General features: G+C 42.0%; 1 protein-coding gene across 1 annotated transcript in view; it reads left to right on the forward strand.

The window, feature by feature from the left end:
• LOC128350419 (amine oxidase [flavin-containing] B-like) overlaps nucleotides 1-26,362 on the forward strand; it is a 107,417-nt gene that overhangs the window by 9,735 nt on the left and 71,320 nt on the right. The window contains exons 2-3 of the mRNA XM_053308711.1: nucleotides 18,368-18,462; nucleotides 18,898-19,035. Of these exons, the coding sequence (XP_053164686.1) occupies nucleotides 18,368-18,462; nucleotides 18,898-19,035 (233 nt within the window). The remainder of the gene's footprint in view (nucleotides 1-18,367; nucleotides 18,463-18,897; nucleotides 19,036-26,362) is intronic.

A 26,362-nucleotide genomic window follows, 5' to 3' on the forward strand; every position in this document is an offset into this window, starting at 1 on the left:
TGCTTGATGTAATGCTAGATTCTATATGCTGCGGATGTACCCCAAGAGAACATTAACAACCTTGACAAGGTCTTATTAACAATCTTACTAATTTCAAGCCAAAATGGAACAATAACTGGAGAGGTCAGGGGCGGAGCCACCCTTGAGTCTTAGGGTTCAAAGAACCTGGGCAGCCAGTGAAAAGGATCACTGGAGCCCTCTTTGTGTGTGATGTCACATGCAAAGGGGGCTTGGCCTGCTCCAGTTCTCCAATCTCATTTCCAGCCAGTGTTTTCTGGTTGGCTTCATTTATTTCCCCTCCTCTTACTCCAGCAAGGGGGAGAGAGGGAAATAAATACACCCAACCAGCAAATGCTGGCTAGAAATGTGATTGGAGGGCTGGGGTGGGCACTCTGGCAATTGGGCCATGTCCCTTTTGCATGACATAATGTGTGGTGAGGCCACCAGTGGGGCAGAACTCGGGGCCGCCATTCTGCTGGCTATACTATTGGGACAGGATCAAATATGCGTAAGTGTGCCCTCATTCAAATTACACCTCCAATATCTAGGAGTCTGCATTACTTTAAGGCATTAAGGTTATTAGAAAAATGACAAATGTGTTGGCTTTCTTTCACTCTCATAATTGTTTCATTTTCTATACCTGAGCCAAGTCCCTCATAAGAATAGACAACTAGATCACATGGACATCTTACTCCATCCATGCTTTCTGTAGCAAGCTAGATGTAGTCACCTTTGCTACTGATGAGTACTTGTCATCCTGATCCTGTTTGGAGATTCTTGTATTTATATTTAAATTTATTTATTTATTTATTTAACACATTTCTATACTGCCCTAACCCAAGGTCTCAGGGCGGTTCACAACAACAAATACTAAAAACAATTTAAAACAAATAATAAACAATCAAAAGTTTTAAAAAGTTAAAAGTTAAAAAGTTAAAAAGTTTGGGTAAAAAGATGAGTCTTTAAATCCCTTTTAAAAGCCACTAGAGATGGGGAGACTCTTATTCTCATGGGAAGTGCGTTCCAAAGTCTCGGGGCGACAACAGAGAAGGCCCGTCCCTGGGTGGCCACCAAACGACATGAAGGTAGCCACAGATGAGCCTCCCCTGATGAACGTAGTGGACGATGGGGATCATGCAGAAGAAGACGCTCTCTTAAATACTGTGGGCCTAAGCTGTTTAGGGCTTTATAGGTTATAACCAGCACTTTGTATTTTGCCCGGAAACCTATCGGCAGCCAGTGCAACTCCTGTAATATAGGAGTAATATGGTCTCTTCGAGATGACCCGGAGACCAACCTGGCTGCCACATTTTGTACTAATTGTAGTTTCCGGACTACGTACAAAGGCAGCCCCACATAGAGCGCATTGCAGTAATCAAGTCTGGAGGTTACCAGCAAGTGTACTACTGTTTTGAGATCATTAACTTCAAGAAACGGACGCAGCTGGCGTATCAACCAAAGCTGATAGAAAGCGCTTCTGGCCACTGCCTCAGCCTGGGAAACCAGGGAGAGGTGTGGATCCAGAAGCACTCCCAGACTGCGTACCTGTTCCTTCTGAGGAAGTGTGACCCCATCTAGAACAGGTAGATCAGTATTGCTTCCCGAGTGACGACCGCGCACAATAAGTACCTCCGTCTTGTCTGGATTCAGTCTCAGTTTGTTATCCCTCATCCATCCCATTACTGCTTCCAAGCAGGCATTCAGGGAGGATATGCCTTCTCCTGATGATGTTGACATGGAGAAATAGATTTGGGTGTCATCAGCATACTGATAACACCCAGCACCAAATCTTCGGATGATCTCTCCCAACGGTTTCATGTAGATATTAAAGAGCATTGGAGACAATATGGAGCCCTGAGGGACTCCATATAAAAGCTCAGATTTTGAAGAGCAACAGTCTCCAAGAGACACCATCTGGAATCTGCCAGAAAGGTAGGAGCGGAACCACTGCAAAGCAGTGCCTCCCACCCCCAACACTCTCAGACGTTCCAGAAGGATACTATGGTCGATAGTATCGAAAGCCGCTGAGACATCCAAAGGGACCAACAGAGTCACACTTCCTCTGTCCATTCCCAATTGGAGATCATCCATCAGGTCGACCAAGGCAGTCTCCACCCCATAGCCCGCCTGAAAACCAGTTTGAAATGGGTCTAGATAATCAGTTTCCTCCAAGACCGCCTGGAGCTGGGAGGCCACCACCCTCTCAATCACCTTGCCCAACCATGGGAGGTTGGAGATAGGCCTGTAGCTATTAAACTCTGAGGGGTCCAAGGCAGGCTTCTTAAGAATAGGTCTAATAATTGCCTCCTTTAAACAAGGAGGCATCCTGCCCTCCCTCAGAGAGGCATTTATAATTGCCACCAGGCTCTCCACAACAACCCCCTTGCCAGATAGTATAAGCCACGTCGGGCAAGGATCAAGCAGACAGGTGGTAGAACGTACCGTTCCGAGCAGCTTGTCCACATCTTCAGGAGTCACAAACTGAAATTGATCCAGTCTAACCACACAAGAGGAATTGCTGGATACCTCTGCATCTGACACTGCGATAACTGTGGAGTCTAAATCGACCCGAATACAATAGACTTTGTCCACAAAAAACTCATTAAAAGCATCACAGTGGGCAACTGATGGTTCCAAAGATGGATTCAGGGGAGTAGGGGGCCCTACTAGACCCCTCACAACCCTGAATAGCTCCGCCGGACGAGAGCCTGCGGAAGCAATACGGGCAGAAAAGAAACACTTCTTTGCTGAACGTATAGCCAGAGCATAGATCTTTAAATGTGCTCTATGTCGTAATCTGTCGGATTTATAGCAGGTGACCTGTAGGAGAAACTTTGCTATGTGTTAGGTTTGTCTCCAACTGTTGCCATCACTCCTGTCTTTGCTAACAAATCACAACTGGGGGGGAAAAAATTATGTTGCCACTCACAGAATTGTTGTGTTGGCTTCATGGAATATTTGTTTACAACAGAATAACAGAATAGGCAGTCAGTTGACCTGACCAGCATAAGAACCATATAGAATTCCCATATAGCTTCTGAAGTAGGGCTTATATTATGAAAATTCAAACCCTAGGATGGACCAGAAGTTGACTGAGCAGAGATGTTAAGTTAGCAAATGATAACATTTAGTTCAGATTTATTGAAAACCACCTAACTAAGGTTGCTTCCACTTACAGAGAGAACAAAATCAATTGCTGCTCTTTTGTGTATGCAGATCTACAAAGATACATTTAAAATGGCTCACTGAGTAAAAGTGAACTTTAAAAGGGGGGGGGACATCTGCTAAGGAGCCACATGTCATTTGCATGCTATGCAAAACATGCCATTAAAGTAACCATTGGCCATAAGTTGTTACATAGATCTGACTGGCGTTGCAGAAGTGATGGTAACCATATCGTGAAGCTGAAAAAAAATGTTAGGTACAACTTGAGTGGCACAGCAGGGAAATGCTTGACTAACAAGCAGAAGGTTGCTAGTTCAAATCCCCCGCTGGTATTATATTGGGCAGCAGCGATATAGGAATATGCTGAAAGGCATTATCTCAGACTGCGCAGGAGGAGGCAATGGTAAACCCCTCCTGTATTCTACCAAAAGAAAACCACAGGGCTCTGTGGGTGCCAGGAGTTGAAATCGACTTGACAGCACACTTTACAACTTGAATAGCATTTGATAGGGCTGTGGAGGCTAAGTAGATTTGCTACTTAGATGAAGCCCGTAGCCTTCCAGTTGGTTAAGTCTGGTACCTTCATTTACTGCAAGCTTGATTCTAACTTTGCTTTTGGTGCCCACAGATAGGTGTGAAATGAAAAGTTTTTTTTAAGTTGTCATTCTTGTATTGCTTGAAGTCAGAATTTTAGTTCTTTCCATCAAATGTTATGACATGAAATGTCAACCCTATAAAAATATTTATACATATTTACAAACCAATAAAAATACTTTTTAAAGCTTTCTGTAAGTTCTCATCCAGCCACACCCACTGAACACTTCAATCACGTTTCCTGGAAATACCTTTTGATATGATTTGAGTAATATTGGTCAACAATCTATATTCATCCAACTGTGTCTTAAAGGCTGAAGCCATTGGATTGTGCATACATAGTGTAGTATCCTCTGTTGTTAAAATATAATGCATTAAACTATGTCTTCAATCCTGTGTGCATTGATCTGAGAGTAGTTCCTGGTACAGTTAATGGTAAACATGGAAAAAAACCATGTAACTATGGAAAGGAGAGGGCTGTACTTTAATTCTCAGTGTCCATGATTTCTCTCATCCATGTGAATGGGGGGCCAGTTTTCACAACCTAATTGTTCTTTTTCAAAATCTGCTCCCTCCCCCACACCCGCAACCTAAATTGGATTTGCTCATGTCGATCCAAGGGACATGCATCCAGAAGTCTTTGGGTTATCTTGCATTGCTACAGAAAGAACAAATTAGTCATACCTCTGTGTTCAAATGCACCTTTAAGGGAAGGATGTTTAGTAACTCAACTGAAGCAAAAAGGAAATTGTTCAGCAAGCTCTCAATAGAGGGAAACAATGGTTGAAATCATTCTCAGTTATTGAGAGACTGCTGTCAAGGAGAGAAGTGTGTGGGTTACTGGATCTATCTTTAGATTCACAGTGAAAAGGGCCTAATGTTTCCACTTTGACCCAAAATTAACATGAGAAAACACATTCTGGCACATGTCTTGTATGAAAAGGGGAGACCTGGCATTTTGTGCTTTTATGCTGTGCAGCTGCCTCATCTCTTTGACCTCAGGTTACCGCAGGACAGGTAAGAAGCCAATCTATGAATTGTCTACAGTAGTTGCATACTCATTCCCAGGCACTAGCAAGTTTAACCAATTAATAATTGATGAACAATTAATCAGTAGATGTAGCTTCCTGGGGAAGATAAAGAATCTTTTTCTATAGAAGGTTTTGAAGAAGAGATTGGGTGAGCCGCTGTAGTTAGGTTTATTTGAATTCAGGATCTCTACTAAAGTTACACTGAAGTTACACTGTCGCACTGTTCATACATTGTACATATGATACATGTACATGTGTTCACTTTAAAAGTGAACCTGGGTACAAAACAGTTGTGGAGCCAAGGAACAGAGGCACAGATTCTGCTCCATCCCTAGCGGTTCCGCCATGTGCGTGCCACATGTGCCAGTGATGCCCCTAGTGCATGATATCATGCTCATGTGGCCCAGTCTCCTGAGGGCCAGTGCAAGTCCTCCAGAGCAAATTCCCTGCCAGCGTTTGCTGGCTGGGTGCATTCTATTTCCCTCCTCTTTCCAGCAAGGGAAAGAAGGGGAAATAAATGCACCCATCCAGCAAACAATAGCTGGGAATGAATTCCAGAGGGCTTGTGTGGCCCTTCCATGGCATGCAGCTAGATTCTTTGAACCAGTCTGCTCAATGGTGGCTCCGCCCCTGGTACAGAACATAAAACTCCTCCACTAATCACATTGGTATTGTGATATCATTAGCCTTACATTGCCTAAGAAAGATGCAAGTCCCACAATAGCTAATACTCCTGAAAACCTTTTAACTGCAGATTAGCGTGGTGATACATGCCCAAGGTTGGGTGCTAGAAGCATTTGGTTCTTAGTCACGAAAATGCTGCTGAGCATTGGAATGACTTTTCAAATGTAGCTGTTTGTGCTGCTTTAGTGTGCTGCAAAGCCTGCGTTATTACTATAAATATATCAAGATATTTTTGTGTTCACAAACTGCTGTTACGTCTGTTGCAAGTAGAATGAAAGAGCAACTCTTTGTGTGAAGAACTTATTTCTGACTTCTCTGGATGGGCAATGAATCAAACTCTTTGACAGATGGTTATGTTTTAGGTTAAAAGGCCCATTAAAAATATATGCTTGGGAATTACACACAGAGTATCCTTCTCGAAGGACAAAATATGGCAAATGCACTTTTAGCTCTCCTTTCATATATCTTAGTCATAATTGTCTTCTGTTGGGATGTCATGATTTGTATTTCCCCACCTTCTACCAGCAGCCAATGCAGCAGAAGCATGAAGCCTTTATTAGTCAGACCACTATGCTTTAAATCTGGGGAAGAAAACAACTTCCACCCTCTTGCAAAAAGTGCACATTGGTTCTTCTGACTCAGGTCCAAATAGTGTGAGCTACTTGATGTTGTACAATAAAAAGCAGCCGCTACTCTTGCTAGCTGTGAAGACTTCATGTTGGGGCGGGGGGGACTGTTCTTGGTTCTTTCATTGATTAAATTGTATTTGTAGAGCGCAGGTCAGTAATAAAGCTGCATCACTATTTGATTTTTGCTGTAGCAATGCTGACGGATGAATTTAATGTCTGCACTCCTTAAATATAAAAATGCAAGATTATTATCATCAGTTTATTGGGCCATAAAAATAAACGTATATTTGTCAGCATTTTATAATGACTGCTGTTCAACGGTTGACTTTGATTTTAAGGGCAATGTTTCACAGCAAGTGTTAACTTCTTTTACTCTCAGCATCCTGCAGGGTTATGTTTGCTGCATTTAGTAAGTTGAGCTGCTATGTGTACCATCAAAGTCCTCCCAGTCCTGCATCAGCTGCCACTGAAATGTGACTGAAAGGCATGCAGGCAGCATCACAGAAGATTTAATAATTTTCTTCATAAATATTTTTTATAATAGGCACTAAAGAAAAATTAATACAACTTGCTTGCCTGCTTCTCTCTCCCTTCTTCTGGCTGGTTGTATGTAAGTCTCAGTGAGCTATAGGATGCCTTTTGTTGCTGATATTTCATTTCATTACCTTCCATTGATCTGATGCTCTGTAATCTGATTTTGTCTTTTCTTCTATGCTATTAAAAGGAAAATCCCCTTCCTGATGCTTTCAGTGGGAACTGTGGAGCATGTTGACAATGCTCTCTGAGAGAGCTATAATCTGATTGTATAGATTCTAATTCTGTACCCATGTTGCATTGTTTACCTGGCTGCATTCTGATATAGATATACTGAGAGGGAGGAGGCAATGCTAAACCCTTCCTGTATTCTACCAAAGAAAAACCAGAGGGCTCTGTGGGCACCAGGAGTCAAAATCGACTTGACGGCAGACTTTACCTTTACCTTAGTTAAATTTGATACGTCTCTCTGCTTATGACACAAACATTATGAAAAATCGTACGTGCAACATTTTCCTGCTTGTGACTCTTCCAAAATCACTCAAGCTTTTGCTTGAGAAAAGCCATGTTCAGGAAGAAACTGCAGGTGCTTTGTTTTCCATAATGGTGCTAATGTGTCTGTTGAAGATAATGTCCTTTTCTGAAGGGTGCAGAAACTATGCATCAAACATCAAATGCACGTGTAAACCCTTTGTTTCATAGCTGCTTCCCTCATAAACTCAAAGCAATCTTGTGTATGTTTAACTAAACTTTATTCAGAAACTGCTCCATCTTCCTCTTTATTCTTTCCCCTGCTTCTTCTTTCTGACTCCCCCGCCCCACACCACTATTCACATGAGTTCTTCACAAAACTAAAGTAGCCCAGCCCTATTTTGCATGTGCATATGTACCGCCGGGATTGGGCCCAATCCTGGCAGCACCACAGCAGCAAACCTGCCTATGGAGCCTCCCTCTAAAATGAAGTTAAGGGTGCAAGTGCTTTACCTTGTTTTTTCGATCGTCTGTAAGCTGCTGCTGCAAACAGCCATGGCTAGCAGACTGTGGCCCTCTTGGGAAGGAGGATTCCCATAATGCGCCACTCATTTTTGGGGTGTGTTATTGGAGCTCCAGGGGGCAGTGATGCTATTGGAGGTCTGTGGGGTAAGGATGTGTCCTGGCATCCTCAGAGCTACCAGCAGCAGCCAGTGTTTGTCTGGACAGGCAATCCACCTGCCTAAGGAAAGGAAACGGCTCATCTGCAGGGAGGTAAGCTCTTCAGGGCTTCCTCCCTGCTAACCCTATTGCCCTTTCTTGCTGGACTAGGACCAGGGAGACCCAAGTTCAAATCCCCATTCAGCCATGATGCTAGCTGGGTGACTCTGGGCCTGTCACTTCTCTCTCAGCATAACCTACTTCACAGGGTTGTTGTGAGGAGAAACTCAAGTATGTAGTACACCGCTCTGGGCTCCTTGGAGGAAGAGCGGGATATAAATGTAAACATAACAAAAAATAAAATAATAAAATATACAAGATTGCTAGAGAGAATACAACGCCATTCTTTCTGCCAAGTTCACAGCTGAACTAAAACGAGTCCTCCATTTTGTTACCTTGCAATATGTTCACAAATGTCTTGACTGAGGCTACAAGGCACTTGGTTCCATATGAATCAATCTCCCAATCATTTAAGATCAGCTAAAGAGGCCCTTCTTCAGGTTCTAATGGAGGCCAGATTTGGCCTCTGTGAGAAGCAGACCTTCTGGTTGCCACCCCTGTGCACCCCTCCATTTGCTCTACATTTGGTTCCTCCCCTCCTTGCATTCCATAAGCTGGTTAAGAAAATTTTAATTCAACATATTCTTTGTTGCTAGCCTTGTTCGGTTGTTACTGTGGTTTTTCTGCTGACTTCTATTGTTTTGCTGTGTGCTTTTAAAAATTGGTTTGTCCTTAAATATTGGTATGGGTTGTTTTTAAAACAGTCATTTGTAAGCCATCCTGAAGTTCAAAACCTTTTCAGGTAAAAGATAAGTTTAGTTAGTAAGTAAGTAAATAAGGTGTTTCTGATGATGCTAGTATAAATATTGCACATTATAACTTGGCAAAGAGGCACCTTTTAATGTGGTGATTCTCTTTTTAGCAGGGGGAGAGTAACTGGCCCTGTCCACTCCCAGCACAGTACCTCCAGTGACTGTTTCTGGTGTCTATCTTGTGTTTCTTTTTAGGTTGTGAGCCCTTTGGGGACAGGGAGCCATCTTATTTATTTATTATTTCTCTGTGTAAACCACCCTGAGCCATTTTTGGAAAGGCGGTATAGAAATAGAATATAATAATAATAATAATTAATAATTAATAAAATGGAGAAATAAGCCCCTGCATGGTCAATATTTGCACAATGTAAGTGGAAAATCAGACATCACCAAGACCTGGCAATGGCTTAAGAATGGCAACTTGAAGAAAGAAACAGAGGGTTTAATACTGGCTGCACAAGAACAGGCACTAAGAACAAATGCAATAAGAGCAAAAGTAGAAAAATCCACCACAAACAGCAAGTGCTGCCTTTGTAAAGAAGCAGATGAAACAGTAGACCACCTAATCAGCTGTTGTAAAAAGATCACACAGACTGACTACAAACAAAGACATGACAAGGTAGCAGGGATGATACACTGGAACATCTGCAAAAAATACAAGCCACCTGTAGCCAAACATTGGTGGGACCATAACATTGAAAAAGTTGAAGAAAATGAAGATGTAAAAATATTATGGGACTTCCAACTACAAACATCTGCCACACAATACACCAGATATCACTGTAGTAGAGAAGAAAGAAAAACAAGTCAAAATAATGGACATAGCAATACCAGGGGATAGCAGAATAGAAGAAAAAGAAATAGAAAAAATCACCAAATACAAAGATCTACAAATTGAAATTGAAAGGCTGTGGCAGAAAAAGACCAAAATAATCCCAGTCGTAATTGGCACCCTAGGTGCAATTCCAAAACAACTTGAAGAGCACCTCAACACCATAGGGGCCACAGAAATCACCATCAGCCAATTACAAAAAGCAACTTTACTGGGAACAGCCTATATTTTGTGACGATATCTATAATAACCAACAGTATTGATGATTAAATTCAGCCATCCCAGGTCCTTGGGAAGGACTCGATGTCTGGATAAAACAAACCAGTCAATAACACCTGTCTGACTGTGTAAACAAGAAATAATAAAATCAGTATTTCAGATGGGCACCTGACTCTCCTCCTTTGCTTGAGAAGAGCAACTTGATTGCCCCTGTACACTTTCTCTCTCTGCTGCACAGCATCCTGCGTGTTCATGTCTATCACCTGCTTTGAAGATTTCTGTTTAAACAGGAAGGAGAATGCCATAACCTCTTTGTTTTGGGCCAGCTGTTCCATATGCATTATTTAGACTGCCCAGATAAGAAATTAAACCCAGACTGTGTGGTGGGCAGCACATTGAGGCAGCTGAGCAAACAATTCATGCTACACACTGTTATTGCCTGCAGAGCTCATATACCTTAAGATCTATTGGATTTTAATGTTAGGGACCTGCCAAGAAAATATCAAGTATTTATTTTATTACCTTTCTATACTGCCCAAAACTTGTGTTGAGTATTGAAGTAAGTCTTTTCAAACAGTTTTGCTTTTGAGGCATAAGGCCAAATGGTCTGAAGCAATAGAATGAGCCCAGATGTCATGTGGCAGGGGAAGTTGTGTCCTCGGGATTAACCCTGGGCGTCATGCCTTCCAGAATCTTTGGAGAGGCAGATCTGTAAATATTTCTCTCACTTGCTGGGAGCAGAAGCCAGCGTGGGTAGGGGCAGACCCAAGGGTGGACTGGGAGTGTTAGTTTCCACCACCCTGTGTGCAAATATTATAACCTTGAACAAAGGAGCCAGATAATGGGGATGGGACCTTAGCTGAGTGGTAGAGCATCTGTTTTGCATGCAGAAGGTCCCAGGTTCAATCCTTGGCATCTGCAGCTAGGACTAGAAAAAGTCTCATCTGAAATTCTGGAGAGCTGCTGCTAGTTGCCGTAGGCAATACTGCACCAGAGAGATCAATAGTCTGACTCGGAATAGGGCAGTTTTCTGTGTGACTAAAGTTGCTTAATTTTTTTCTTATTTATAGGGATGTGCATGAAATGTGATTTGAGCTCAGAATCATAGCACATTCCCTGCACCTTCTAACAGGGAGGAGAGCAGGCCCATACCTGCTCCTTCTCTGCTCGCCACCAGAGGAGGTTTGGCAACACTCCCCCCCCCACTAAGATTGCATGCCAGCAGGGCATCTCCCAGCTGCCCTTGCATGATACCGGCACACATGTGGCCTTTGTGCATGTGCAGCAGCCATTTGTGTGGTCAGTGGCCAGGTATGAGGAAAGTGCTACAATTTGGAGCTTGAATCGTGTTTCATGCACATCCCTACTGATTTATTTAGAGTGAATGGCTTTCTGACTGTATTGTTCGCTTGCCTTATGCCAGTGTCCAAACTGTACAGTGAGGTGTGTATGGGGAGGGTCAGGAATACTTGTGAATTTTCTATAACACATCTGCACAGACCTTGTGTGTGTGTGTGTGTGCACGTAACATGCTCTGTTCAATAATAAACCCTGCTTTACTATGAATCCTGAATGTTGAGAGAGCGCCTAGGCACATACAGTGTGAATACATCTAAATGGCGGGGTGGGGGGCACCGGCCACTGCAATTCCACTCCCATCCCCCAGGCATTCTCAGCTGAAGCAGGGGCGTAACTATAATAGGGCAAGGGGAGACAGTTGCTGGGGGCCCACTGCCTTGGGAGGCCCCCCAGAGGCAAGTCACATGACTGACTCCCCCAGCTGTGCACCCGCCCGGGCTTCCTTCAGTTGCATTCATCCTCCGAAATTGATGTGAGTGTTTAGACCTGGAGCTACCAGAACAGCATGTCTTTCTCTAGTACCATTAAATGACTTGCATCGTCCACAATTTACAAAATCTTTTAAAAAATAATTTAGGATGATGTTCTATTGTGGCACATAGGTGTGTGTGTGTGTGTGTGTGTGTGTGTGTGTGTGTGTGTGTGCTTTTTGTTACCACTATTCAGCCTCATTTAAGATTTCTTTACTTCATGAGCTGAGCTTCAGTGGGGGGGGGGCACATTTTAAAATCTTGTCTCTGGGTCCACTCCAACCTTGCTATGCCCCTGGGCTGAAGTGCTCTTGTTCTAGAGCTAATGTTCTTAGGATAAGTGAATTCCGGGCTGATTTAAATGTGTCTGACATAAAGTCCTCTTTAAAAGTGTACCTGCTATAATTTGCAATGGAACCATTGCTGCATATTTATTTAACCTTTTGACAGACAACACTGCAGTATCATGGTGGTATAAGTCACAGTGAAAAATGTGGTTTCACACACAAATAAAACTTTCAGTGAAATGTTCACACATTTTTCTAAAAATCTGATGAAATATGATTGGTGTAATTTGTCATCTTTATTATTATTATTTTTAGTTATTTTTACATTTATATCCCGCTCTTCCTCCAAGGAGCCCAGAGCGGTGTACTATGTATTTGAGTTTCTCTTTCACAACAACCTTGTGAAGTAGGTTAGGCTGAGAGAGAAGTGACTGGCCCAGAGTCACCCAGCTGGTTTCATGGCTGAATGGGGATTTGAACTCGGGTCTTCCCAGTCCTAGACCAGCACTCTAACCACTACACCACGCTGGCTCTTTTTATACTTCTCTCTGCTTCATAAGATACAATCCTCTCTCTACTCATGAGATTTCATTATGAGATCTCAGGACCCTTTGATCTGAGAACATCTCACTTCAAAGCTGCCGTTTCCCTTCATGCTCCACCCTGTCTTGTGAGGTTTCACTGTAAGCTTTTAGTTAAAAAGCAGACATGCACAAAGTGAGTTTAAACAGGAAAATAATTTGCCCCAAAGATTGAGAAGTTAAATGGAGACTCAAAAACACAATGGAAATGGAAAGCTGAGCAGTTTTAGCTGATTGATTAGTGGTGAGTAAGACCAGAGGTGAAGGGACCTGCTGCCAGGTTCAATATTTCAGTAGCAGCAGCACAGTAATCAGATTGTTTGTATTGTGCTGACTGCTCTAATGCGCTCAGTGCTATTAAATGCAAGTTTCAAGTGAAGGGCAAAGTAATGTAATAAACAGAATACTGAGGCTTTCAGAGAAAATCTAAGCTTGGGAAATTGTATTGTAGCTGTGGGGAAAAAAGAGAGTTGTCTTCTTTGGTCCCTTCTTTTTACAGCTTATACATTTTTGGGGCCTCTGTATTCTAGAGTGTTTGGTTTTAAGGAAGTGCATGTAACAAATATAGCCAGGCTTGGGAACTGTTTTGTTCATAAACAAATATGAATGAAAGCCACATAGGGTTAATATATTCATTTGAGAAAAGGACTATATGAATAGGGTGCTGATCCTGCAGGGTGCCTCTAGGTAAACAACACAAAGACACTTTTCTTCATTTCTTTCATACTCACCACCCTTGTCAACGAGCAACCTAATGGTGCAGTGGGAAAATGACTTGACTAGCAAGCCAGAGGTTGCCAGTTCGAATCCCTGTTGGTATGTTTCCCAGACTATGGGAAACACCCATATCAGGCAGCAGCGATATTGGAAGATGCTCAAAGGCATCATCTTGTACTTCATGGGAGGAGGCAATGGTAAACCCCTCCTGTATTCTACCAAAGGCATCCACGGGTCTCTGTGGTTGCCAGGAGTTGACACCGACTCGATGACACATTTATCTTACCCTTGTCAACAAGTGGTCATAATTGTGGCACTATGCTGATTTGGTATTTATAGTATGCATGAAATGAAACAAATCCCACATTCAGTTGTTATGGAACCATTATCAATTGTCTGTCATGTTGTTTATCTCAGAAAGCGCCTTCTTCATGAACCCCACTGCCTATTAAGATCATTGGGGAAGGTCCAGTTGCAGTTACCACCAGCTTGTTTGGTGGCAACTGAAAACCAGGCCTTCTCTGGGGTTGCCCTAGGGCTCTGGAATATGCTCCCAAACAAAATTTCTGGCTGTTTTTAAGCAACATGTGAAAACACATCTATTTTATCAGGCTTTTACTTCATAACACGTTAAAGTGTTGTTGATAATTTTAAATTGTTTTAAATGGTCTATTATTTTGTTTTTAATCTGTAAACTGCCCAAAGGTTTGTATATGGGCAGTACATAAATGTGATGCATGTATAAATAAGAACATAAAAGCTTGCTAAGGCTTTTTACTGGTGTGGAGTTTGGAAGTATGTGAAAAAATCCCAGTGAGCCCCCCCCCGCCCATTACTTTATATGTGTAGTTTAAATAGCAGATATTTGGCTCCACATAATGGCTTTCTATTTAATTGTAAGACTATTCTAAAGCTCAGAGCTAGGCATTAACTGACTGTTCTCTACCACACTTGCAAGAGAAAGCAATTTAGACGGTAAGTCATAAGAGGAACAGACTAAAATGGCATTAAAGCATTTTTTATATTTTTATTTGTGAGTAAAAGTGGCTTTGGCTATTCTGAAGAAGTTGGGGGAGAAGAAATGCAAATGTGCTACTTCCTCCCATATATGTCTAGAGTATCCACAGCTGAGCCCCTGCATCTTCTCCTCAGAGAAATGTGCTATGTGCTTAGAGACAGAACTCTCCACAAGAGATGGATGGGGTTTCCTTGTGGTATTCTAAACAAGTATGGGAAAAGGAAGTGCAGCTCACTTGCACTTTCTCTCCCCCTACTTAAGAATGTATGAGGCCTCACAATGTCCTTGGAGAGCTTGGAGAAGTTATCTGAAGTTGCGGGGAAATTTGCTGCTCCAAGAATCAAGACTCTACACTCTCTGTAGTACTGCAAATGTCATTTATCTTTCTGATCAACATTTCAACTCTGTTTGCAGCTCTGTTTCCAGCTAAACAAGCATGGAAACACAATGCAAAAGTGAAGCAACATTATCACTCAGTACCTCTTTTTATATTGCCCTTTGATCTTCCTTCACCACTTGTGGAGGGTTTGTCTGAGAAGATGGCAGACAGTTGTATCACAGATACTAATTTACGACAGAATATCCTCTGTTTCATATGAGTCATACTGACTAACTATTAGGTTTCTTCGCAGAAATGTTAATATAACTTGAATTGCTTCTGGTCTCCACCTGGTGCTGAAAAGATAAGCAGTGTTGGTGTCAGGTGAACCTGCTTTAGAGCATGCCAAAGATAGTGTTGGAAAAGAGAAGGCTGTTTCATGGGTCACCACTCAACTTGCTTCATGTAGTGGGGGAAGGGCCTGCTCAAAGGGCTTTTGATAAGGATTGTCATACCTAGGCAGACTTGTATAGTGGAGAAGTGGCCTTTGTGGTATCCTAGTCTGAAGCCATTTAGGGATTAAAAGCCATGACCAGTGTATTGTATTGAATTGGATATCTTGTCAGTCTTACACACAACATGCTGGCTCCCAGTCTATTTCTAGACCCAAGTGAAGATGCTGATTTGAAAGAATGGCTATGGTTTGTGTCATTTACATCCATTCCACTTTTGCTTTTGCAGGTTTTCATATTGTTTCAAAAAGCTATCTGAACAGTGGTGAAAGTGGGGCAAAAGAAAGATGTGTTTATGCCACAGCACAGCCTCGCCCAAACACTCTTTAAAAACTATCGGCTGCCTCCAACCATATAGAGAATATCACTCACAGTTCACATTTTACAGTTGCATCAAGTTTGATCAGATATCTTTGTTTAGCAAAGGCTGTGAGATGTTGTTTAATGTTTTAATTTAAATATGTTCTAGTCAGATGTTTTTGTAAGCAAAATGGTTGGACTTCGATCTGGTTCACGACTGTTAAAAGAAATAAACTACTAGGAAAGCAAAAGCCCAGGTCTCACCAAATAATTATTATGATTGGTGACATTTCAGGCATGCAGTAATTTGAATACAGATTACTCTATGATGCAGAAGCAATTTCTGAAGATCAAACTTGAATTGCAAAAACCATTGGAAGCCAGTCTCCTCACAGTCACAGTCTCTTCAAGGGGATGCTCTTTGATAGCAGGTTGCCATAGTTACTTATGAAGGTTTGCTGCATTTGCTTTGCTTAACTTCTATCGAAGTGCCACAATGCCCTTTGTGCAAATAAGATCTATCTTTGTTAGTTCTTTGTTGTTTGTATGTATTTTGCTGCAATTGAATCTTTTAGGAAAATCTAAGTTAAAGGTGCTGCTTGTCACGGGACACTCAGTGCCTCAGTCCAGATATCATATCAAACCACTGATTGTGCTAGCCATAAGGTTAGTTCATGTAATCAGTAACTGGGTGGGACAAGTTTGGGACATGTGCCAGCTCCCATTTTGTAACTGTGTGCGAGTAAAAAACAAGGTAGGAGATGGTGGAAGAGAATGTGTGTAAGGCTTGCAATGGGTAGGAGGGCTTTTCCTCCTACCTCGTTAGATAACTGGGTAGGATGGAGACTTTCGCCACCACCTACCTTGCTTTTTACTCGCATACAGTCACAAAATGGGACTGTGTGCAGCTCCTGTACATGGACACTACCTTATAACTACTCATGAGAACCAGCCTATATTTAGAACCCAGATCACTGTCGGAGCTTCCATTCACTCAGGCAGACAGTATACTGCTTTTAGAACTGCTTTTGTCTTCTATTTGCTCAGCATCCCCATCTGTGTGTGCAAAGGCCTCTGGATCTTGGTCAATTCAGATGTCACAACACAAGCCACGATTTGTAAAATAATCCACTTTGGGTATTTGTTTCTGATTTTGCTTGTAGCTTTAATCCTTTTTTAGCCTGAAGCAAGTAGTGTTGTTCTCAGATCAGAAACCTCTTTGGTTTAAGAGAAAAGTTGTTCACAAATTCACTCGTGCATCAAAAAGGATGGTTATGTTAAGTTGAGGTGCCCACCTTAACTTCTGCATTGTGTAAGCAGTAAACATGTTTTATAGTCTTGCACACTGTGCTTGATTACAACCCTCCATGCATGGATACCCATATCATACAGACATTCTCAAGTTCAGTCCTGGCATTTTGAGTCTTAAAAGTGTTTTGAGCAGTAGAGCAGGGAAAGACTTTGGCCTGAGACTTGAAGAGCTACTGCCAGTTGGCACAGACAATACTGAGCTGAATGGATTAGTTATGACAATATAAGCTGGCTTCGTAAGCTAATGTTCACTCAACTTGCTTCTATATGCAGTATTATTGACATTTAACCCAATGTCCAAACTATTGTAATTTCTCAATGGTTGCATATACAAGGCAATAGATGTTTCCCCTTGAACTTTGCCTTACAGCTCTGACATCTATATTTACTTTGTTTTATAGGAGTTGAAATATTAACATCTTACTCAAACTTGTCAGATCACTACCTGGTTGGCAGGAATTCACAAAAGAGTCCCCTAATCAGTAATTTCATGCCCCTTACCACATTTCCCACTCCTGAATCAACAATCCTTCATTCTTGATCCATGATTAAAACTGAACAATTGAAATGAGATCAGGTATCTTAACAATCTAATTGACTCCAATGATATCTTGCAGCTCTAGGAAAAAACATTTCAACTTCCTATATGCTTCTTTCAGTGTGTCAGGAAGCAGTATAAAATGGGTTGTAAAAACTATTAGGATTTTTAGTGGAAAACTCTTCTGAAATATCTTCACAAAGAGGATTGCAAGCAATACATAAGCAATATATAAAATACCAAAAAGGACTGAGTTAGAGTAATTTAGTACCCTTCTGAACAAACTAAGGAAACTAATAAGCAAAATCTATGGAATAATGTCCCTAAAAGTCAATCACATCATGACAACCCTTTTTGGCATAATTTAAAGCTAAAGAATCTTACATTCTAATCTCATTTTACTTGTAGTTGACTTGTTGCAAAACTTAAACTGCATAAATGACTTCTTTTTTTAGCAGGTCAGCTCTTGCAGTTCTTAAAAATTTGTAAATAAGCTGAATTCTTGCAAAGAGCAAGTTAGAGCAGCTCCATGTAATCATATCTAGTTGCTATAATTTAAGAAAATGCAATGAAGAAATTAAAATTTTATGTGAAACTGGTCAAAATAAAAGCAGTTAAGAGAATATGCAGTGGTTTGCTCTATAGAACTTTTTTTAATGCCGAAAGTGTGTTTATGTCCTTGTTTCATTAATCTTTATAACACTGAGGGAGATTGCCAAAATTTCCCTTCTACAGTTGAGGAACGGAGATAAATTCATTTTTCTTCTTCAAAATATCAAATAATAACAAACTGTGATAAACCTAGATACTGATTTTTAAAAAAATCTTTATTGGAGTTGGGTCTCCTTACCATTTTCTCCATCTGACTGCAGTCTAGCCACAAGGTATACTAGTGTAATTTTGATCTTTAACGGTGATTAGAACTGTGACATAACAGTGACCTGGTAAAATTTGTGTCTCTACATAGCTGGACCATGAAAACAATTATTTCCACAAATGAATTCTGATTTGGGGAAATGGACACCGTGTGATAAATGATGAACTTTATCTATCCATTGCCATTATCTTCCCAGATTCCAGAATTGCTTTTTAATACTGGTCAGATGTACTTTCACTGTTAGTTCAATCTTTGTAATATCAGTAAAAGGAGGAGGGGTCTAAAGATCTGAAACTTTTTTCAGATGTTCTTCCAAGAACAGATGTTCTTCCAAGTGGCTGTGAAATGTTTTTGAAAGCATAATATAGCCTTTCGTTTGTTCTCTAGGTCTGTCAGCAGCCAAGTTACTGTTTGACTCAGGATTGAGTGTTGCAGTACTGGAAGCCCGTGACAGGGTTGGAGGCAGAACATTCACTGTAAGGGTAAGTACCCTTAATATAATACCAATGCAGAAATTGTATATGCAGGGGGGTGAAAAGTTGATGAAAATACTTACTTCTTGTTCCAGCTGCACAATGTGCCTTATACTACTGTCTGTTATCACTGGTTTAAGTATATTTCATTTTTATTTGATTTTTTAAAAAAATTGTGTTTGCTCCCTGAACACAAGAAAAGCCAAAGGCCCATCTAGTGTAGTATCCTGTCTCATGCAGTGGCCAGTCAGGTACATCAGGGAAGCCCGCAAGTGGGGAAAAGAGGACAGCCACCCTCTCCCTGTCATATCTTCACCATGTAGGGGTACCCATCTGTACTTGTATATATTCATACCATAATCTAAAAACAGGCATGTTGTACAGAAGCTGAAAACCTCTGGTTATTTGTATGGAGATTATGAGTGTTCCCCATCTTTCTTCCAGAATAAGCATGTCAAATATGTAGACTTGGGAGGAGCATATGTGGGACCAACACAAAATCGTATCTTGCGGTTGTCGAAGGAGCTAGGACTAGAGACGTACAAAGTGAATGAAGTAGAGCATCTCATTCACCATGTTAAGGTAAGATCAGTACTGTTCTTGAAATTATCTTATGGGGTGAGGGTGAGTGGTTGTACATTTTTCATGTTTGATGTAGAATGTTGTAATTGTTCTCACTCAGGGTTATTGATCAGTCATGAAGTAATGCTGGAAACTAGTAAGCATGAAAATTTGGCTAAAAATGTGTATGATACAGTCTGTTCATCTGGCATCATGGTTTTAATGCTGTTTTAAAATATTATTTAAAAAAAATTAAATTGTTGTAATGTGTGTGCCCCCCCCATTTTTGTCTTAACGAATGTTTTACTTTGTTTTTATTCTGTTGTAAACCACCCAGAGCCGTAAGTTTTGGGCGGTATAATAATGTTTTAATAAATAATAAAATAAAAATAAGTCATTTCAGAAAATCAAAAGGAGCAGATTCCGCCTCCCTCCAACATGTTTGCTCTGAAACAAAATGACAAATGGATACTAGGGATGTGCCAAAATGTGATTTGGCATCTGAACTGCGGTCACATTCCTTTAAAAATGAGGGCTTACTCAGCCGCTTTAAAGCGGAGGAGAGGAGGTCCATATCTGCTTCTCCTCCAGTCGCTGCCATTGCTGTAATCCTGGCATGGGGCTGCGGAGAGTGGTGGGAAGGCAGGATAACACCTACCATTCCTCCATACAATTCTTGTCTTCTCCTTGTCTGTGCTGTTGCACACCTAAATAAGCTGTGCTGCAAGGAGTGGCACAGCCATCTGGAGGTCAGCAAAACAAAGTCTGGCCTCCCAAAATCCCACAATGCACCTTGCAAAGATTGACTTGCATTGGGGGATCTATCCGCTGCTGTGCACTCTAGCCGTCTGACTCTGTGGCTGCTCGGGTTGTAGGGAGCCAGAGCAGCCATACAGCCGGGGAATGAGTGAGAAGGCATAATCCCCAAGCAAAATCCTCCCAGCAGCTAGGGATGCTGGGAGTTGTAGTCAGCAACATCTGGGAATCCCTGTTAGAGGGAACACTGGTAGAAGAACATGCTCACACTCTTCTACCTTGGTAAAAGACCAGGTAGAATACTCCTGCTATCTGGTGGGGCAGTGCTAGGATTGGGACCAATCCCGGCACTTCACATGAGCAGCCTTACCCTGGTAGGGCTGTGCAAACCCAAGTAGAGCTGCTCTTGTGAATGCCCTCTGTCTTTTGAGGAATAATAAAATATTGTACTCCTAAATCAATCTTTGTTCCTATAAGCCAAGATTTTCTTCACTGAAGTAATTCACATGTGTGTTGAAAACTGGGCTAAGGAAGCCCAGCCCGGTTGGGCATGTGCGTGTGTACTGCCGGAAACGGGCCCAATTCCAGTGGCACCACGGTTGCAAACCAACCTATGGAGACACCCTCCAAAACAAGTTTAGGAGAGTCAGTGCTCTCTTAACCCTGTTTCTTTGATTCTTTCTTTGAGTTGGCTTTGGGGAGGGGGGATCCCCCTTGCGCGGTGCATTATGGGAGCTCCGGGGGGCTGAGCGATGTGTCTGGCAACCCAACCGTCGGAGCTACTGGCAGCAGCTGGTAGTTGTCTGGGCAGGTGATTTACCCACCCAAAGGGAAGAACTAGATCATCTGCGGGGAGGTAAGCTTTTTCAGGCTTCCTCTCTGCTAGCCCTTTTGCCCTTTCTCACTGCTCATGGGAAAGGGCTCACTGATTAAATTCTTAAGCACATTGGGCAAAGTGGCTACATTTCAGGAAGTGCCATTAGTTTGAAGTTCAATGTTTTAAGCCAATCAGGAAGTTTTGTAGTCGTGTTTATTCCCCCATTGACCTGTGCCTAAAGGAGGGCATTTGACTGTATCGGTTCTTATTGAACTGTAGATAAAAAAATAACTTTATCAGCCAACACAGATTAGTGTACAAGATTCATTTCAGTAATTCTGCACTGAAGTTTGATCTTGTATTAATCCAAGAGACTTAGTTAAACAATGAAGAGGCTTTGTGTTTTGTGGAGTTTGAAACTTTTAATGACTTCTCTAAAAAGATTAATCAAACGCTTAAATAGAGGCAGCTTTTGAGGAGGTTTGCCCATGTTGGCATCTGTTAGCTGAGATTCTTGTAGTAAATGGTGAGATTCCTGTAGTAAATGAATTTAATGTAAGCTTTTCACATTATAGTTTAAGGGTTACATTTGCCTTGGTGGTGCTTAAAAGTTAGTGGTTCAGTTGTGTATGAATATAACTTGGAAGGTAAACTAGTGTGGGTTCTTAGATGAATATCCACTGCCAGACCTTGTCAAACTGGGACACTTTTAATTCCTTGATAGGCTTACTAATTATGGCTTCAAGGCAATCCCAGGATATAGCACTAAATTATTTAATATGGGCCAGAGATTGATTGCTGGATTGCACAAATTCATATTGGTTTTCTTGAGTGAGGATAGTTAATGACAGTTGCCTAGGGCCTAGGCTATTTTAACTGTGTATGACAATTGTGGAAGTATTAATCATTATGTTATTACATTACATTGTCTTTGCCCTCATCTCACTAATTTTTATTGTAGCAATAATGGCAGATAGTTATAATCACTAAGTGCAAATGGTTTATAACCCCTCTGGCTTTTTGGATATTGCCAGTGCTCCCAGATGTAGATTAGACAGACTTGCATTTGAACTGGTCACTCGTTCACTTAATTTTGCATTGTCTGTGAGCCTGTGGCTGAACACAAACTCTGGGTATGGAATAGTAAATCTAGATTGGGGTTCCTTTTTTCATTAAACAAGAATTGGAAGCCTGCAAAAACATGCTGATTGTAAAATTCTCTGCTTCTTGGCCCTTGTTATTCCTTTAGATTTACCAGGCCACAATGACAGTAGAAGCCAATTGGCTGCATCCCCTTCCTTCATATGCATCTCTTAAAGGTATACTGGCCCTCTAAGGCTCTCTGTATCTAGCAGCTGAATTCCTCTTGGCTGCTGGGCCCACAGTTTCTGTCTTTTCAACCCTCCTTGCCTTTTCACATCCTCTTTCTCAATAATACCCAATTCCTCCTGTCCCTAGACCCTATGTGAAGGTTGGCTCTGCCTACTTCCTCCTGGTCTCTTCCTATGTTCAGTGCCATGTCTTCACTAGTTTGTGTTATTCTGCTCACAATTCGTAAAATCCCCACTACCTTAAACCACCCTATTAGACTTCCTAGCCAACAATATGCAGCCCATTCTGACCATAAGCACTGTGAGGTTTTTTCAGACCCACTCTGTTCCTTATACAGCTTCTTCTTTCACCTGTTTTTGGTCTAATCTGCCACCTTCCTTCAGTCATATTGTGTCTAGGCTTCATGCTCCTTTTCTTCCTTATCTATTGTCCTTTTCCCAGTTCTCAACTTGACCCTGGGTCAAGTTGAGAACTGCTGCTACTTTCCCTAAGAGCTATAGCTAAGACCTTAGTTCCAGATAGATAACTTTCCATTCTTTCATAGAGAAGCTGTTCTGCAAATATTCTGACAGCTTTGTTGTTTGAGCAGTTGGCGTTTTTCATGTTGGAGGCTCCACTGTCATGAGAAATTCAGTAACGTTTATGATAACTCTTACTTAAGGTTGCACCACAAAGCTAAGTTTCCTTCATAATTGTTGGAGCTAGGACCCTGGCAGCATCAGCTCTCAGATGCAATGTCATGATGACCACTGGTGGGGTGGGGGAGGTTAGGGCCATGCGTAAAAGTGCTGGACTCCTGCCCTCTTTGTTCTTCCAGAGTTAGTCTCCATTTTGTCTCTCCAGAGATGCATGTTTGTTTGGGTCTCTCTCTTCAGCCATGAGCTACAGCTGAAATTAAGCTTCAGACTTCTTCACATTTGTTTGTGATCTTGTAGTTCTTCAGTACTAAAGAACTGTCTCAAAACCTCTTGCTTTGCTGCTTTTTCCACCAAACTGGTTTACTGAACTGCCATTCTTCCCCTACAATAATGGGCAGTGAACACTATAGATGTCTGTCAACCAACGTTCAATGGATGGTGGTAGAAGCAAAGAAAGCCTGGACTATGGTGTTGCACTTAACCCTGTGGTTTTCAGAACAATAACAACTGAAACATACAATATTGTAGCTATAGCCAAAGTGTTAATCTGAGTGTTGCCAGAACCTAAGGGATATACTCGTGGGTCAAATGGGCCGTAACCCAAAATTTGGCTTAAAATAAGCCAAATCTGGCAACAGGCTAAGGTCACATTTAAAGGTGCTTATCACAGGCACTGTTGCATTACAATGCCATCTAATTCATGTGTAGCATTACCAATGTTACCTTGTGGATTTGCACCTGGGAGATCTTGGCTCAGATTTTGGTTCAGACATGAAAGTGTCTTTCACAATATCAAAGCCCTATTTCTGCTTTTCATTTTTGTAAAATAATTGATTTTACACAATTGTTATGAGTTATGCAGGGTTATATTCTTACATGTACTGACTGAGATGTGTTAGATGGTTTTGTGAGAACACAGTGACATGTAAAGGATTCTCTTCCTAGTATTTATTAAAGCCTTTCTACAGAGCATGTAAAACCTCTTGCTGTTTTACAGATGAGTGCTTCAGAGTTAATTAAATTCACTAATTGAAGTGCTGCTTTAATTCAAGCAATCTGAGCCTTTCTTTATAATACCAAATTAACAAAATACTCCCTGAGCCGAAGGAGATGTATATTAGAAAGCAATCACTATATCAAGTAGTATGCTTCAGAAACTAAGCTAAACAGGAGTCTTCTCTATGGGGTGGGGGGGTGGGGGGAACAGCAAGATGGCGGCCAGCTAACAGCTCAACTCTCAAGCTCCTGTTCTATCTAGACTTTCCCCCCTTCCTGAGCATGCCTTCAGAGGGATTGACTACCATCCCTCCGGGGGAGAAAACATTCTTGGAAAATTCCTACCAGCAAGAGCCCTCCTGAGAACGGGGGAGGGAGAGCAGGGAAGAAAAAACAACTGCTGATTGAAAACTTCTCCCCCCCCCCCCGAGGCAACGATGGGAGATTCATTTACTTGAGTACCAAGAATAGATTCACAGTCCTGGTCACGGATGCTTCCTCCCACACACCCAAGCGGGGTGCTTCACACAAGCCCAGCACCTTAGAAGGCAGATACAAAACAACCTACTTTGAAACTGTCTCATCAAAGGGCCAAGCAGGGAAACCCCTTGAAACAGGGAGCCGGGGGTTGTATAGCTTCCAACTGCACACCTTATTCCTCACCTGACCTTGTTACCTAGTAGCTCAGTGATGCCTGTCTAATTTCTGCTGGATCTCTAATAATTATACCTGGAAAACTAAACAAAATTGGAGGGGAAGTAGATAATTTAACATATGCTTTTGCCCATTTCACTGCTGATTGGAGTTAAAAAGGAGTTTAACAAGGAGTTAAAAGCTCAGCCGACATTAACAGTTCCCGGCCAGCTCCTCCCTCTGCCTCTGCACCTGAATCACTATGAAGAACGTGTCCTGAAGAATTTTGCAGACCCACCAAATTCTTATTCAATTCCCTCAGAAGGATTCCCATTTATGGGCAAGGAAAAAATTATTCTTGCTTCCCTCTCAGAAATTTTAAAGCAAACCCATAGAGCTGGAGAACTTCCATTTCCTGCCAACTCAATCAGATCATAAAAGACTATTCTTAACTTTTAAAATAGCCCATGTTCCTTCACAACTCTTATGCTCAGTCCAGTGTTTAAGGCAATTTAATTTAAGTTCTTATCGCCCCTTTAGGGACTTTGGCACTAGATTACAGGCTTGCTAACTACCAACAACAATAAACCTGTCAACTTCATTACCAATCAAATACCCCTTCCCGACCATATCAACTCTTCATAAGCTGAGCCACTGAAGGCCCAATTAAGGCCTTCATCTAGCCCTAGTCATAAGAACCAAGATAAGCCCCAACCAACTCTTTTTGCAGAGATGGCTAATTTCCAGCCCTACAGCAAGGATGATTTACTACACTTTAAAAATAAGCTTATTGTGCTTATTTATTATTTTATTTATTTATTCGATTTCTATACCGCCCTTCAAAAATGGCTCAGGGTGGTTTACACATAAATAAGATGGATCCCTGTCCCCAAAGGGCTCACAATCTAAAAAGACTAAGCCCACAGCTGAAGATACAAGAGGATGTATGTCTAGACTCAGATTCTGAAAGCAAGGTGGGGCATGATATGGAAGTACTATATAATCCACACTATAGTAAGACACTCCACCCCCCATAATTCCATCATAAGGCCTTGGCTCAAATAGTTACAGCTGGACCACCCTGCTGAAAATGTCTTCCCCTCCCAAACGTCTCCTTAATGTTCACCCTTTGGACTTTGAAATTGAATCCAAAATGGAATCGGATTTAAAAAGTAAATGTGAAAGTGACTGTGCCTCTGCTTTCTCCTGCCTCTACTGGATGCCTTAGGACAGTGAGTACAAAGGCCCCAGACACAGCAGACATGCACCTGGGAGTCCTTCTTGCCTCAGACCCACACTTTGATAGTGTTACTGCTATCCTCACTCCAGACAGACTGCCTGAGTCACAGACTCTCCAGGCCATCCCCGCAGTGCCTTTTCTCGCATCTATAGAGACGCCCACTATGATGGAAATCCCGACTCGCACAAACCTCTTGGCAAAGAATGAGAGTGAAGGACAGAACCTCCCAGCAGCCCCTCCCCCCACTGCATCCCTTTATTACCAACCTGCTAATTCCGCAAATGCACTTACCGCTCTGGAAGAGATGGGTACAGAGGTGCACTCGATCAGTAATGCTCATCTCAAGAATACAGGTGAGTTGAATAACCAAGGCAGCCAGGTCCCTCCTGCTGATCTCCCTGGTATAGAGATCCAGGCCCTTTCTGTAGCCCCAGAGGACAATGACACACAAGATATGGGTCCAGGAACTCTCCCTGAAAGCGATGAGCCAAGCACTCAAGGTAGTCTACCAGAGACTGAAAGTATTCAGGACTTTCCTACTGACCTATCTGGACTGGATCCAGATGGGATGGAAGTGCTGGATCAACTGAGTGTCACACCAGTGTCTCCAGGGCCAGATGGGCAAATCCTGGAAGTTACCCCCCCCCACACACACACCCCATGGAGTTCCTCTGCTCTGACACCAGTTTGCAGTCCAAACCCATGACATTCAGAAGACAAGCATAAGGTGGCCCTCCTCTCCTGGAATGTGGCTGGGTGGGCTGCATCTGCAAAGGATGCCAGATTCACTGATTTTTCTGGCCTGCCATGATATCATCCTGATACAGGAATCATGGACGGAAGAAGCATTACTTGATGGGGCTGAACCAGGGATGGGTCGTGAAAGATCCAAAGGCAGTTTGAGAGTGCTAGTTTCCACTGCTCTTCGTGCAACAT

Source organism: Hemicordylus capensis, chromosome 3, assembly GCF_027244095.1.
Source record: "Hemicordylus capensis ecotype Gifberg chromosome 3, rHemCap1.1.pri, whole genome shotgun sequence".
Classification (NCBI taxonomy): Eukaryota; Metazoa; Chordata; class Lepidosauria; order Squamata; family Cordylidae; genus Hemicordylus; species Hemicordylus capensis.